At 41.3% G+C, this 17,112-nt stretch overlaps 1 protein-coding gene across 6 annotated transcripts in view; it reads right to left on the minus strand.

Annotated features, from left to right (window-relative positions):
* Positions 1 to 6,533, minus strand: part of KLHL2 (kelch like family member 2) — a 59,623-nt gene extending 53,090 nt beyond the window's left edge. For 5 of the 6 annotated variants that reach the window (XR_007510125.1, XM_049833739.1, XM_049833715.1 and 2 more), the window contains exons 1-2: positions 6,369 to 6,533; positions 3,232 to 3,357 (exon numbers count right to left, since the gene is read on the minus strand). Coding sequence is in view for 4 of the 6 variants with exons in the window: in XM_049833739.1 (XP_049689696.1) it covers positions 3,232 to 3,357; positions 6,369 to 6,451 (209 nt within the window). In the remaining 2 variants the exon portion in view is untranslated. Of the gene's footprint in view, positions 1 to 3,231; positions 3,358 to 6,368 lie in introns of those variants that run through there. The other variant, XM_049833757.1, reaches the window with a different exon arrangement.
* Between the last annotated feature and the right edge of the window lie 10,579 nt (positions 6,534 to 17,112).

The following is a 17,112-nucleotide window of genomic DNA, read 5'->3' on the forward strand; positions in this document are numbered from 1 at the left end:
AGGTCTCAGCCAAACTGCTCAGATATTCACCTCAGTCCAAAGAAAACTGTTTTCTCAGCCACTTCAATCATCCAATTTCTTTGAGTGCAGCCTCAAGTAAGGTGGCCTTGTGGAGGTCACACACCAAAAACTTTGGTGGTCACAACTAACCTTTCGAGCCATATTGCAATCCTGTCATTAGAATTTCTATTTTCCCCCTTTCAGTCCTTAATACCTACAGCAACTACCTAAATCTCACAGGTTTAGCCTGCAATATGGTTATCATCAAAAAAAGGTGTATAAAGGTAATGACCGTACCCAGACGAAGCACACAATTCAGAGGAGCTTGAAAACAACCATTACATTTATTATACAAAAACTGAAACAGAAAGCTGCACATAAGAGGTCATGAGATACCCAGCTTTTTCAGACACTTGCACTTATCCCGACAACAGGAACAAAAGGTTTTATACTTAGCTGCACAGAAATACCAAAGATAACAATGAAGCCAGAAGCAACAGAACTACATCAATGCAAAACTCCACCTAATTACATTGCACGTATATAGACATAGTAACTTCGAGGTAGTCCGGATGCATCCCTAGTCTGGAACTGCATTAGGTGAATGAAAATGCTCTGCATTACTACAAAGCTGACAAGCTAAATAAACTACTAAATAAAGAAACAAGCTTATAAACTTAATCATGTACTCTGCTGCAAGCATCTTGTGGCTTCCACAGCAACTCAGCACCTTCATTGCATGAGGGCACACCGATTTTTTTTACAAAAGCTTGCGTTCTGAAGTGATGCTTGCTTGTATAGAGTGACTGAATGAACAGAGCTGGGGGGGGGGGCACAACGTCTTGGTAAAGGAAGTGAGAAAATGAGAAATGGGGGAGCAAAAAAGTATAGGTTTAAAGAACAATTAACTGTTTACCAGCTTGCAGGTTATTCTTCATTGGTTTATATGGAGAAAGGTCATTGCCCCCATCTTCCAAAGATTTTGGTAGTCTTGTTTGTAAGAATGAGTATTTTAACAAATATAGGTATGGTCAAATTCTATTGTGAAAAAAGCAAATTATAATGAAGAGGAAAGATAGGCATCAGAGGGTAATTTTTTCATATGACAAGAACTAATTAGCTATCCTAATGATCTCTCTGACTCAGTGTTGAGGTGATAGTGAGTAATGAAATGACAAAAACTACCAAGGACAAAATTACTCACATTTGTCAAAATTTGAAGGCCCAGAAAAAAACCCATATGAGCTAATAGAACCAGGCAACTTGACAGCAGCCAAAAATGTAATATAAACTCACAGACTTAAGCATTCCAAAACCAGTATATTTTGGATGATTAAGCAGATGATTTCTTCACTAGTTATCCACTTTCTGAAGAGTATACCTCTGGCAAATACCTGCTTGTGCTACACTAAAAGAACTGAGATAGAAAACACTTTAAAAATGTAATCGATAAAATCAAAAATATCATTTACTTGATTAATATTAGGTCTTCATTTAGAGTAATGAAGTCTGAAACATTTCTAAAATATTTCAGTTTATTATTTCAAACAAATAAATGCAAATATTAAAGTTTATAATCTTATCTCATTAGCACTTACCATTTTAAAAGCTTTACTCAGCTTAAACAGTAAATATTGCTGCATCAACTACTTTAAGAAATAAGAACTACAGTTAAGGTTTGCACGGCACTGCTCCTGTTCCAGCTTTAACTATTATACATGTATGACAAAATTGCTCAAATTGCATCTACAACAATCTGAATTTAAGTAACCATAGAAACTAAAGTGTATTCTGAAAATAATCCATGGCCTTCAACAATGCACTCTACTGGAAGACCGCATATCTTTTACTTGCGACGTAACAAAATGCAGGTAAAGTTTCCGACTTCTGAAACTGTTGTAAGATTCATTCTGGGAAACTGTTTCGTCATCTAAACTCTTGCTTATCCTTAGGAAGCCACGGCTACTGGCTCTAACCAGACTCTTATTACACTCCTTGAGACACCGAATCTGGTTAATGGGATCCTTGAAAAAGCCAAGGGCATAAGTAAGGTGAAGCAACAAGTGCCAGTACTTCCAATATAAGGAAACTAGGCTGTTAATAGACTAGAAAAATCCCATTATCCTCAAACTATGGGAGTCTTTGAGCTGGATTTAAGTCATTTCTAGTCAGCATATGATTTTCTCCAACCTTCCAGTACAGTACAAACTGTCACAGCCAGATAAATACATTCACTTGATCACAGTATCTACCATAGTATTAAAGATTTACCCATATGGAACAGCAAAGACCAAAGGCAGAGGCATACTTTAATAGGGTATCAGTTGCTGTCTTTTTGAAGTGAAGCCTCTCCAGTTTTTAATCTTATATGGGAAATAACAAAAGACTACAGGATTTTCACACCCTCTGGTATTGTCTACATTAGAGAAGTGTTTTATTTATTTAATTTCTCCATTGTTGCTGTTAACTATAAAGCTGAATTACTGTCAGTGATAGTTGTGAGTCCTAATTACCAGAGCTCAGTTGCGAGCTCTAATTACCAGCTGTCACAGTTTTCAACACCATCTCACCTACTCATATGTAGAAAATAAATCAATATGGGTGCTAAGAACAGCATCAGCACCAGTCTCCCAGTTTTGCTGAAACTGACGGTAGTATCACTCAAGGTCTTACAGAACTTTTTGAGTAAAGTTACTTTCAACATTTGATTTGAGAGTTCATCAATTTCTCCCGGGGGCAAGCAAAAGATAACTAAGAAAAGAAAGCATACTGTCAGTTGCTTTCTAACAAGTTTACACTTGTTAGTCTGTGACCTATGTCTCCAGACCAGAAAATTTTGACATTTTTCCAGTTCACAGCCTACCACAAAAATCAACAACAGGCATACGAAGAGCCTTAGGCTCAACTAGAGTCACTTTTCACCTATCCAGGGTCAACTACATACAAAACAGGATCAGTAGCTGCAATCCCTTAAATACAACCCCTAAGTATCTTTCAAGTCTCATAAACCTAGTTTTGATTAACTTATGAGGGGCAAAAACATACTGCATACATTACAGCTATCATCACATGACTATCATTCAGCTATCACTTCATTGTACCTTTAAACCTTCTTATCAGCTACACTTCTGGAATTGCATGTTCTTAATAAATAAACTATTATTATTATTAACTTAATAAATGCCAGTGAAAGTAATGGACTCCAGGCAGATGTATACAGTGAAGCAATACCTTCTTAATTCATTCATAACTTTAAAAGCTTTCTTCATGTGCCATGGATTTACTGTAACAGGACAGTGAATTTCAGTGTTATCATCTTTCAGATCCAAGGGCTTCTGATGGCAAAGTTTGGTACATCTGGAAAAAAAGAAGAAGAAGAAAAAAAAAAAAGAGAGTTAATACTTCTGTTTAATTTCCAGTTCTGTCACTCTTATTTTCTCCAACTTCATCTTGGGGAAGAGAAGATTTATACTTCAACTTATTCTTTACTCCAAGCAGTTTTGGTTTCCCCATTATCAACAGTGTGGAACAGTAGATACAATTCCCGAGGAAGCAATAAATTGGTGACCAACACTAGTGAAGCTGACAGAGGCACTCAGGGCTAACAATAATCTCCACTAAGGAAACCATGAAGATGATGCCCTAGAATATTTCCAATAAGCCCTGAAGTTAGGGGAGAAGCAGAGGTTCAGGAACTTTTAGCCTGGTGCCCATACAGATCGATGGCAGAATGCAGCATCCATCACCCGGGTCTCTCAATGCCTTCACCACCTGCGAGACAAGAGCCACTCTCTGCCCTTCCACCAGGGCCTCCCTTACTGGTTCATGCAGCTCCCAGTTCACCTCTGATAGAAAGACCACATGACGGCTACTGTAAGTGTCCAGGCTTTCCCTAGCAGCAGCATGAGACATAGCTGAGTATGAGAAAAACTCGGTAGTTTTGCAGATCCACTCAGTGTTTTGAAAAGCAAGTGACCAACCTCTTCATTTTTCTTACTCTCAAAAACCCACCCAAAATACCAAGAGAAAAACTAAACAGTGTGAAAAATCATTAGCTCTATCTACAATTATCTCTTTCTATAAGAAATACCCAAGTTCTACAGACACTAACTTCTGTAGAAAAATGATTAGGTACACCCCTACGTCACTACGGCTGTCCAAACAGCAAGCGGGCCTTTCATGCCAAGCCAATGAGTTTTGTGTTTACAATCACAATTTTATTCTTACAAGGCAAATTGCATTGTTGTAGTACTTAGAGAAAACGCTTAGCATCAGCAGTGTTTTCACCTACAGGATTGTAACCGTATTCCTGAACCTCTGAGCTGGAAAGAAGTAAAGTCACTGAAGTCACTTGGTGGGGCAACTGACCCTGGTATGTCAGAGATCTGATTTCAAATGAAAAAATCAATCTTACTTGCTTTAGGTAAGAATAGTCAAATTGAACATATGCACTGATTCCTGTAATTCCAGCCTCTCTTCCACCATACCTAAAAAACTTTTTACTTGGGCATGTCTAAAGAAGCTTAAAAGAAAAATGCAGTGATAATTTAAGATTTTACCCTAGAACTCTATATTCTGTGCACTACAACAACAGGCAAAGTAGTTGGCTCTACTTTTCATGATTACAAAACTAGCGACAAAATTTTTTGAGCAAAACAGCATGAAACTGCATCAACCAACAAAGGAATAGAAAAAGTCTCTGTAGAACACTGGCTAACAAAGTAAGGTCCACCTGCAGAATTCAAACTACTACCAACTTACTACACTGTACCATGAAACTGCTATGAATTAAAATTTCGTGCTCAATTTTGAAAATGATACAACTCATTACTGAAAGGGGCCAAGTAACAGCAATTTTGTATCAATCAGAAAAAAAAAAAAAGCAAGTTACAAAGTTACATATTATAGAGCACAGACACATGCTGCTGTATGGAGGTTAAAAAAAAAAAAGACATCCTATCTAGCAAACCCCTTTAGACTGAATATCACTCTTCTAAATTATGTGACATACATAGTGATCAGCATTCGAAAAAAAATTATACACAGAAATCAGTGACTTCAGGAAACATTCAAAACACCAAAGACTAACTGCGAGGAAGAGACCCAGCTTTTAATTACGCCACTGACTCATCAAGGCCAAGATAAGAACACTTCTTCTATGGCACCTTTTTACATCCCAAAGCAACGCATCAAATACTGATGTATACACATCTGCATACATATACAGGCTATATACACGTATCGCATACAGATACGCAAGAAAAATAGTGGTGGGAGTTGCCTGTAAAGAGCTGCCGAGCAACCTGGATAGATGGAGGAGTTCCTACGAAGCGTAAACTCATTTGCTGAAGTTTCAATACTTTGTCACAAAGGATGACTTTGTTTTAAGGTAATGAAGCCTACAAAACGGTCCGTCATACGCCTTCTGGTTTGAGAACCGCTAGTCTGCCTGAAGTTACTGGAGTCTCTCTCTTACCATTTCACTCAAAGCTGTCCGCAACTGGTTCCTTTGGTTCGTTCTCAAGAGCCTCCCCCACAGCGTACCCGACAACTACCTCCCGAAGGCGCAGGATGAGGCTACGCTGAACTGGAGCATGTAAAAAGCTGGACGAACCCAACCGAAGCGCAGCCGGAAAGCTGGACGAACCCAACCCAGGTGCAGCTGGAAATACGTGGCTTGCCTAGCGCACTGCTACTGGAAAAGACGCTTAACTAAATAACCAGAAAACCGAGAGCGCGATGAGCGTGACTGCTGAGTCAAACAAGGAGTAATTTGGGACCACATATGGAGGAAGCAGAAGGAGCGAGGGGGAGGAGGGAAAAAGACACCCAAAAAAAAAAAAAAAAAAAGCGCCTGTCCCCGCACCCTGCAAGGCGGCGGGGCGGGGGTGCCGGCAGCCCTGCCCGCCCGCGGGGAGCCCGGCGCCCGCTCCCCCCACGGCCCAGCCTACCCGCCCGCCCCGGCACCCAGCGCCCCGCCGACGCGGGCACCGCAGCGGCCGGCGGCGGCACGGCGGGGCAGCTCAAGCCGCCGGGCGGCCGAGCTGGCCCCGGGGAGCCCCGGCCCGCCGGGCACCAGGCACCGGCTCGCCGACGCGACCCTCCCCGCCAGCGCTGCCCCGCGCCGCCGCCGCCGCCGCCGCCGGGTCTGGGTCCGCGCCCCCCGCCCCGAGCCCGCGGACACCGCTCCCTCCCGGTGCCGAGGGGCCCGGGGCGGGCCGCGGAGCGCCGCGGCCGCTCAGCTGGCCGCTACGCGGCTGAGCCCGGCCCCGCGCCCCTAACCCACGGCACCGCTGTCCCGGCGGGCTCCGTGAGCCCGGCAGCCTCCCCGCCCGCCCCGCCGCCGCCGCCGCCGCCGCCGCACTCACACGGGCGGCAGCAGCATCCCATCGCGGTTCCGCTCGGGCTTCCTCCGTGCAACGCGGGCGCGGCGCGCTGCCGCCAGCACCATGCCAGCCGCCGCTGCCCCCGCCGCGGGGTGCCGGCTGCGCGCGCCCGGCGGAGCCCCCGCTACCCGCCGGGAGACGCCGGCGCTGCCCACTTCCGGGTTCCCGCCCGCGGGAGGGCGGCGGCGGCGGCGGTGGGGGCGGGCCGTTGCGCGCAGGCGCGGAGGGCGCCCGGCCCGGCGCGGCCGCTGTGAGGAGGCGCGGAGGGCGGGCGGTCACCCCTCAGGCGGTGCCGGCGGCCCCAGCCCCCCCCCTCCCCCTCCCCCCCCGCCGAGGCGGGCAGCCTGCCCCACGGCGGAGCCTCCGGGGCGGTTGCTGCCTGTCGGTGGGACAGCCCTCTCCCAGGGGCTTTAGGAAGAGGAAGATGAGGAGTCGGAGGCGCCGCTGCCCTTTGCTGGAAGGAGCGTGGCCTTGGAGGGGGCCGGGCTGGGTCCAGTGCCCTCCTCGGCCCGAGGAGGCCCGGGCGCCCGTCTCCCACCGCCCGGGAGAGCGGCGGCTCAGGGCCGGGCCGGAGAGCGACACCCCCCGGCTGTCCGGGGCCGGGAGGGCGGCTTGGGGCACTCGTCTGGCGACGCAGCGGTGCTCTAGGCCCTGGAGCCGGGGCTCTCTTTTTTTTCTTTTAGAAGAAAAGAAAGCGGTCACGGGTGTCTCCTCTGTGAGAAGGCCCACCCCAGGCGCGGGCGGGCGTGGAGGGGCGTCCCCGGCTCCGTCCCAGGCCGGCCGAGGAGCTGGCCTGGCACCAGCTCGGGCGGGCGGGCGGCCGCGCCTCGAGCGCGGGGCCGAAGCGAAGCCCAAAAGCGCGTCGGGACGGAGAAGAGGGGTGCTGCAGCTGTGTGCTAGTGCGCTGTGACCTGCTCGATCTCGCCCGCTTTTATTGGATCCAGGCCAGCGGAACCGCGACTGTGCCGCTCACAGCAGCTGCCCTGCCGGCTTTAGTCATACAGTCGCAGACGTCGCTGAGGTTGAGCGTTAAGTGCTTGAGTTGCGGTTTACTGTTTGCTTAAGTAGCCTCCGTGGTGCAGAACGGCAAAAAGAAGCACAGACTTGGACAGGGATCTGTTTCAAAGGCGTGTCTTTGTAAGCGACGCTAATTCCAGCAGTAATGAAGCATAGTACGTTTAGCAACTTCTGAGTGGGGGCATTCGAGAAGAATTTACCGTACTTAAACCTCTCTAAGTTGCTTCTAGATCTTAGAAGACTGTGTAGTGGAAGATGTGTTTAGTAAGCTGAACACAATTCAGGTATTTAAGTCTGGTAAGCGTCTGTAAAAATAAAATGCTTCTTCATTGGAGTAAGAGGATTTCATATTGACAAAGTAACTCTAAAACTAGTAAATCTGTCACTAACTGACCGACGCTGTTTTTCTAAGAGTAGGAGGAGTTTGAGGACCGCACATTTTAAGTAAAAGGCAAACCAGAAAATGGCAGGTGCATTTTGGGTGGAGAGTATTACAGATGGATACAAAAATCCTTCACCAATGTTTCTAATAAAACGACAGGTTATTAAATCTAAATGTATTTTAATTTGTTATTTTCGTGTTTGCTAATCTCTAGTAATATTCCTTACTTGGAAAATGCCGTTTCAGTTTTCTCAGTTTACCAATCCTCTTCTACTACACTGTGATGTTTGATCTGGGAACACTTAACAATTTTTTCAATGGGTTTCCACTGGAGGTTTTTTCTAAATTAAATATTTAGTCGCAATTGTCAGTGCCTGTTTTTACAGTCTGTGCTTTGTGACAGCTGAATTTGCCTCTTCTCAAGAGACAGCTAGATTTGCCTCTGGGTTGCACAGGAGAAGACAAGGTACTTGTTAAGGATTTGAAAGATGCAACAAAACGTGCTTGCAGGGCGGTCTGCTCCAAAGGGGCCAGCTAGCAATAATGCGCTCTGAAATGGAGGTTTAAAATTCAGCTGGTTCCGTGTGGCATAGTGCCAGGGAGTTCTGAGTTCCTAAGCAGGTCGGGCCTGGGTAGATCAGAGAGTTGCTGATGGCTGTCACATCACACTTTCAGGTTTCTGTACCCTAGTGTAAACTCCTGTACGTGTTACTTTGTAAGACAAGGATCCTAGCTTTTACTGATCCATAAGACCTAAGCGAATCCTACTAGTAATAGGCTGCACTGTGTTTAAGGCTCCACATTAGACTATGAAGTCATTGTAAACTTGTCCAGAAGCTGATGGGGGTTTTTGTACAGTATTCGCATATAGATCCTGCAAGCGTGTAGGCAGCTGCAGATTCTGCCTCTTGTTAACATGGCAGAACTGATTAATCGTGTTCATTCTTAAATGAACATTAAGTTTTTCCAGCCTGTGCCTTCTCTCGTTTTCTTGCAGTGTTGTTTTGGCTTTTCAGCCAAATGCTTAACGTTAGTTGAAGTGAATTCTGTGATGCAGAGCATCAAAAAGAAACAGAAATAGGGCAGGGTTCTATTTTTTTTTTTTTTTCCTAAAATTATGTCTTTGTACTTCAGTAGTCCTGAAAGGAATCAAACAGCTGAAACAGAAATGACCGCATCCAAACTACATTATGTGGTTATAGCCAAACAACTTATATATCTAACCGTGAGAAAATACATCCTTTAAATACAATGTTTGGATTTTTATGGGATTCTGCATGATCCAATACCTCTTCTTAGAAAATAACTTTTAGAGAAAAAAATTATTTATATATGCGTGTGGGTGTATATATGTAGTTTTGAAAGGAAATAGGCTACGTTTCTTAACTATGATGAAACAGCTGCCACTTTTATTCATGCTGCAGCATTGAAATCACTGCATTTACTGAGGAAATTCCCTGTATGTTTAGGACTGCCCCTGTAACAACTCTTGGTCCTTTCCCCCACTTGTTTTAGAGAGTTCCAAAGGAATGCTGCCAACACTTACTTATGATTGCACAGCTCTTCGGACATACTGACACTAGAAGTACTTTACTGATATAGAAATCCTGACACTATACATCAGTGTAGTACATCCACTGAAAATGAAGCTATGCCAGCAAAACTCTGCTTTTTAGCAAGACAGTTCCACAAGTTACACAGTCCTACAAATGGAATAAACAATCCTGGTAAAAGTCAATGGAACTGCATGCATACACGCTGTTTTATAAGCATCTTTAAGGGATCACGCACCACGCTGACGTGGTCATATTAGAAGAAATCACTATTAGGTTTAGCCACAGAGAACACTGAAGTTCTTACTAGGATTTTTAATTGACAAATGCAGGTTAGGAAGACCTCTCTAAAAAGGCAAAAAAATATGTTTGTAAGAACATTGGCTCTTGTTTAAGATTTTATAAGTCACAGCTTCTTAATGATTTGGGCAGAATGCTTATGAGAAGATGCTGCTAAAGCTGGGATTCTTTTCATGGGAAAGGAAGAAGAAAGGAAGGGGCTAGAAAACAAGGTCCTTCCTTACTTTGTTAGCTATTAGGTCATCCATTATCTTTGTATCTTACTGAATTTGGTTGTGGGTAATTCATGTATAACATTTATGTAAAAATAGGTATGTATTTATTCAAAATCTTTCAGGGCACACATTGATTTTTTTCCCACGCATTTCACCCCCAGTAACATTACCATCCAACAACAGACTTTTATACAACCAAGGCCCCTGCATCTAAATAGATCCACAAGGACCTATGTGGAATTCATCATAGGACTTGGAGGTCAACACAGACATTAGCTATTACTGCATTCTTTTGTCTAAGACGCTAGCACTAGTATCAGCATTAATCCAGCATTAACTAATCTTCAAAGGCCTCACTCTGGTGGAAGACAGTTTTGGGGTTTTTTCCCCAGAAGAATGGAATATTTAAAGTTTCAGAGAACCATTGAGCTAAGGACATGAAAGCAGTTGAGAAGAATTACACTGAAAAGTAATGTGAAAAGGAAAAGCAAGAAAGTGCATGCAGCAGACTGAGACAGGGACCAGATTGCAGAGAAATATGTACTGGAGAGTAGGCAGAGAGAGAGAAAAAATAAGATGTGTAAATTGGGAATGTGAAATAAGGACTAGCAAAGCAGCTGCTATCAAAAATAAATCATACTGTGACCAAAATCAGTTAAATACAATTAAGCATGGATAAAAATATTTAGTCTTTTCTAGCATTATTCTTCTGTGTAAGCAATTGCTGGAGCACTGAGAACGATACATATTTAATGAAAATAGATGAAGGGTAGGATTTATTCTGTAAAGTTCATGGACCTTGTAATGATGATGATGAAAATAGTAACTAAGAACTGGTTTTTCAGTGTTCAAAACCACACATGATGTAATTTCCAAAAAGACTTGATATGGCACACAGTCTAGTAAACAGGCTTTAAATACTCCAATCCCAGTTTTGGAAAAGAAGGGCCAATTAAAAAGCAAATGGTATGACACTTCTGAGTTCTACTCAATGGAGAAGTCAGGTTCTTGTGGTCAGTGCTGAACAGTGCAGTGTTCCTGGTAAATTACAAGTTCATTTTAGCTCCACGGAAAAAGGGAGTCCTAGCTCAAGTAAGCATTATGAATGGAAGCAAGTGTGGGGCATGGCTTTGATTCAAATTAGTACTGCAGACTACTAAGATGCAAAGTAGAGATCTTGAGGAGGAGATCCAAGGCACAGTGCGGCAAAGGTTTGGATTTCACATACGGTGTATCCCCAAGATGACTGTGAAAGAGATGGACCAATTCCTACTCTCATACCTGTAGACTTGTGTGGCTTCCTGTGCACTGGATAAGGCAATCAGGTCTCTATAGTGAATGGGTTCATTCACTGAACTAGCAGAAAGCCCATCAACAATTATTAGATTTCACCTTGTAGCCACTGAGACATGATGCAAAGGTAGCAGCAGAAATCTGCAGCAGGGATTTCTTTGGGGAAAGCTGGACCATCCCCACCAGCAGCAGGCAAAGCTGATGATGGAGCTCCACCCTTCAACACAGAGTGATACCTTACTGAAATAAGTTATGCACAGTTCTTGTGTACAGCCTACACCAAAAGGAAAAAAAAAAAAAAAAAAAAAAAAAAAGGATTTACAACATTTAGTCTTTAGCAAACAATCTATCATGTGGATAAGCAGGACCATTAGGGTAGCCTCCTTGTTCACAGAAGTCATCTCCATCATTGTGGTTTTTTCCTGATCATTTTAGTTTGAAAGAGTGTAGATTATTATTTTATTATTATGTTCAGTCATACTTGTTTAACATGTCAAAACATTATTTTCTTGAAAAATTAAGCAAAAGTCGTTTTCTCCATAGATAATAACTGTAAGGTATAGTACTATTAGATGCAAGTCCATCAAAGTCCGTGTACTTCTCCCCCATCATATTCTCCACTCTAACAGCAATGTTGTAAGATAGTCCTAACCAAGTCAGTCAACTAATACACAGCTTTTTGAGAAGAAAACAGGTACAACTCGTTAATTAAAATTACATTTAAACAACTGATATACTGCCATCTAGTGCTTACTGAATGCACAACCATACAAATTCTACTCGGTTCAATAGTTCTTGGTATCTGTGATTGGCCTACAGCAAAACAAAGTAAAACTCACCAATTTGCATGCATATAGTGAGCTTACCTAAGAACAGTAATCGGGAGCAATTTACACGGCGAAGAGTGACACAGTATGCTGAAAGAATCAAGCTGAATATGTATTGTTTCATGTGGATATAAATAAGACTGGAGCAACAGTATTTGCAGAGTCTACAGCACTTGAGGGGGCATTCAGCAAAAATGAAAAATGCTGTAGACTGGGAAAGAGCAAGCAGGGTATAGTTCACACATTGTAAAAATTATTTTGTTGTACAAAGAGGCAATGAAATCAAAGACATTAAAATATTAAAAGATTATATTCAGGGAGTCATAACAATAACAATCACACAGGTGTAGTTACCGCATTTAATTTTGCACAGACAGGTTGTTCATAGAAAGTGAAAAGCATATCATGCTGCTGTTCAAGGAACTGAGTAAATCCTCATTTGAAATAATCCTCTTTTTTTTGTGTAAGAAAGACCAGAAGGTATTGCAAACTCATTGTAAAGAATAAGAAAAGAGCTCAGGATCAGTACACTTAACTATGCAGAATGTCTAGTAAAATTGGACTCCTATGATATTAAATTAAAAAAATGAAGGGGAAATTAAGTCAAAGATAAAAGTATGAAAAGGTTTAGTCCAATAATTCGGTACAAGCAGATGCATACAAAATGAATAGTTTATTATAGTGTTCCTGGACTACAATTTTCACTGCTATCAGGGAAAGTATCTTGGCAGTTTTTCTACACAAAAGAACATTGTGATCCACACTAATATACTGGGGGGAAAAAAATAGGTGTCCTCAGAATCTAAAATATTCAAAAGACTACCTTGTCAGAGTGCTAATATTTAACCATACAGGCTAAAAAGTTAGTTTATGCAAGCTAGTTCTTGGCAAGTTCATTTTATGATTTTCAGAGAAAAAAATGAGAAAATGGAAAAAGAGCTGTGCGGAGAAAACCCCTAATTTTTCCTTGAAATTTCATCCTCTGCCTTAATTTACCTCAAGAAAACTACTGATAAAATAATCTCAAACATTCCTTTTTTTCCATTAAAGTCACCCCAGATGGTATATAATCTAAATACAAATATTTTCAGAAACAGCTCTGCATTTCCCTTTATATAGTTCAAGTAAATGCTTGTCATGTTGTGATGGCTTTATAATACAATATAAACAAAAATATGATTTTGAAAAATCAGAAGAAAGTGAAAAAAATCCATAGTTAAAAATTACTCTGTAGAGGGAATACTTTTCACCCTGTAAATTAGGTGTTTGCTTAAGCCTTAAACCATTTAAAACTCTAAAACTCATCTTTAGAACAAAGTAAATAAGATATATCGTGTTACTTAGTTCTGAAGTTTGATTTATACTTTTAGGGTATATTTCTAAAAATAAATATGAAATTGATGAATTGCATCCCTTCTTTAACCTCAGTTTATTTGCTCTTGAATATAGCTGGAAATTCAGTATAATTAAAGAAGTAAGCAAGAGTGCCCATCATGTTGTTCATAATTCTTCCATTTGCTGTTACGTTACATCCTTTGTCTCTTCTGCATTAAGCAGTTCAAATTCTCTTTCAACAGCTGTATTAACTTTTATCTATCTGTTTTCATCAGTCCTATCGCTGGACTTCATTATGGACACACAGGACATTTTGCTAAATGATTTGTACTAACAGATGAGCTGAATTAACCAATGGCCACACTAAGCCTCCAGCATTCAAATTTGTATATTAACTGGTGAAAGACTGGAAGAGTTTTTGTTAATAACAGTGTTATGCTCTTCTCTTTTCAACAGCTTGCATTTAAAGGCCACAGAATTTTTAATGGACATTTTATTTATGAAGCCAAGGCTTCATAGCAAGTGGCAGTTTCTGATTACATGATTACCATGTATAAACAGTCCCATGCTGTTCACCACAAAAAGCTTACGCTTGCATGAAGTGAAAATCGGAAACTATACATGGAGAGAAAGTTTCCTTTATTTTAAATGTATTCAGCAGTGAACTGCTTCTTCATCTCCATAGGATTTTTAAAATTTACAGAAGCTTGAAATAAAACAAGTACCTGTGAAGTGTCTGTAATTTGAGGCTAGAATATAAACAGTGCTTACTGCAGTATGACTGTCAGGACTATTACAACCAATTCATGCAAATAAAATTGTCTTTACTGTTATTTTTACCTTTTCACTTCCCATTTGTATTTTTAGCCATGCTGGGATCTGTCACAACCCCATATTCTCAGAGCAGAGACTGTATTCTTTACATAGAGCTGAATACAGTTTAAGTACTAATTGTACCTGCAATATGAATAAGAAACAGTAATAATAATTACACCTTACAGTTGAATGTGAAAAAGATTGTAAGCCCAATCCTGTTTCCATTTATGCCAAATTTTAAATAAAACTGAGAGGAAGAAAAGTAGATATTAGGCCTCTTTGTGAGGATACAGTTGTGAAAGTTAGTCCCCAAATATTGTAATTATTGCTGATGTGGAAAAGGTTACGCCAAAGTATAGGATTTAATCCTAGGTATCTAGTCTATGCTAACTTTCCTTAAGGACAGCTGGCAAACAAGGACATCATAGCACAGCATTGTTGGGCCAGACCACAACTTTTTACCTTACCCTTATCGGATACCTTCATTGTTACTGACTGATGGAGTTGCAGAGGAAGTATTTTAGGAACAGGCCATACCTTAATCTGTTTTACACTCCTGAGCACTGGATCAGCCCTCAGAAGCAGACTTTCAAGTCATGTCCACTAACATGACAATATCTGCAAAATTTGCCAGAAGATGGAACAGGAATTGAGCAGAAGAGAATCTTACTTAATTAAAACCTTACTTACATCATTAAAACCTCTGGCTATAAAAATTACCTGTGAATCTAGTCATTAAAACAATGTACCAAAACCAAAACACAGATTGGGTCTACAGGAGTAGACTACTACTATAAAGATTATATACATATTTTAGGCAAACCAGTTGAAATTGGCAGTCACATATTTCTAAAAATGCTAACTGGTGTTGTGTACAGTAAATATTTATGGACTTCAAATACTTAAACTTGCAATTTTTCCCCAACTGTGCTCTTCAGTAACCTGTTGAAAACACTTCATTTTCCATTCAGTAGAAACAATACTTACATTTATATATAAAATTATACATATTCAAATAAGTGCTAATAAATGTAAACTTCCTGGGACTTTAGGATTCTAAAATTATACTTACAAGAATTTATTTATTTGATTTTATCTCAAACACTTGTCTAATGGCATGTGTCATGCACACTGCATATATGCATGCAAGCCATTGAATAGAGGTGTTTTGTAAGTATACAGCAGTTCGCAGCAATGGATTATACATTAAACCAAAATTCCAAATCTCTGAGCAGACATTATTAGAAAATTATATCTGAACTAGCACAGAAAAATGGCAACAACTTAGCAGCAACTGTGTTCACTTTTTTAAATAGTAAGCTGCTGATATAATATAGACGAAGTATGTGTCTCTCACCTGACTGTATTGGGTATCTGAAGAAACAGGCTAAAACCAAGATTATAGCTAGCCTATAGTATTTTAGGGACTGGCAACAGGAGGAAGACGACTTCCACAACTGAAATTATTATGCTAATAACTTGAGCTTGTGTATCGAACTGATGAATCAAATACCTGATTTTAGGCTTCTTGGTTCCTAACTCTTTGAACAACTGTTCTAAATCACTTCATTTTTTTTAATTACATCTCTTTCCCCCATACTGTTTCCCCTCAAATATCATCCTTCCCTGCCAAATTCAGAATCCGCCTCCCCAGATTAAAGAACAAATACACCTGTACATTCCTAAGCATGCATGTAAGCAAGCAAACAAAATGTGGGGAAATAAGACAAAAAAAAATGTGCAGTTCAGCATTTTATTTGGTCATAAATGAAAGCAATAGCAGCTAAGCAACACCAGATGATATGTGACTGTTTTTTGTAAGAGACTTTTTTTGGAGGGTTTTTTTGTTTCTTCAAAAAGTTTAATGCTATTTTAATTCTTCTAAAAAATCAACTGCTATAAAGTATTTCTAATCAATATAAATGTATTTACAGTTTTAAAAAATAAACATTCTAGCCATTGTCATTAACTGGCACTTGGCTGCGGGACTAGGTACAACACACTGCACACTAGCATTTCTGGTTATTCCAGAGCAGAGATTTTAACCAGAACACAGACACTGTTGCTCCTTGCAAAACAAACAAACGGTAAAGAGTTCATGCTTTTCAAGCTGAGCAAAAGCTCAGACAATGGCACTGAGCAGGTAAGTCCCATAGTTATACAAAGAAATGGGAAGTTCTGGCAGTCAGACAGCATCCTCGTAAAAATTGCACAATCAAGTTCCAGACCGATCGATTGAGCCCCCCTGATCTTTGATGGTTATTAGATCTGTGTAGATGTAGACCACACCTGCCAAGCTAACTACTTGGCAAGGTAGAACACCCTACAAAAGTAACGCTGATTCCTTAAGCAGCAACCAGTGAGTTGTGGCCTCACTTTACTGTCACAGAAAACTTTTGTCCTCTGGCTGCTGCTTTGTAGGATTTGTGTTCTTGCAATGAAGGAAAAAAGAGGAAGCACAATAAGGAAGAGGAAAAAAGAACATCTGGGCTGAGAAACTGGAACTGAGCAGGCTCTTATCACAGGAGCTGGACTTCATCTTACTGAAACCAGCAAGTTTAAGGCTTGTTTTTCACTTTAGTTGCCCAGTTAGTTCGTTAAATATGTGTATCTATGTAAAAGAAGAACAAATGAATGCAAGCGCTGAAGGTATCTTTCTACAAAAAGATACCCAAGAGAAGTCACAGAAACAGAGATAAAAAACTTGGGACAGCCTGAAGAAGCCCATATCTCAAAAGCAGCTTTCACCCCTTGGCACGTCTGCACTCTTTAAAGAGGCAGAGCCACGCCTGCTGTTCAGGGTGACAGTCCTGGCTTCTCTTGAATAGTAGGCAAAGAACAATTCCAACCTGGAGATGATAGAATCTTGCCGTCTTTCAAGCCCTTGTTACAGCTTTGATCCTCTCTAGTGACCTCACTAACGTCAGCTCAAGGCTCAGGGGTGGTCATATAGAGCAAACAGAAGGTTAAGGAACTTCAGCAGATGAA

This window comes from Accipiter gentilis, chromosome 3, assembly GCF_929443795.1.
Source record: "Accipiter gentilis chromosome 3, bAccGen1.1, whole genome shotgun sequence".
In the NCBI taxonomy this organism is placed as follows: Eukaryota; Metazoa; Chordata; class Aves; order Accipitriformes; family Accipitridae; genus Astur; species Astur gentilis.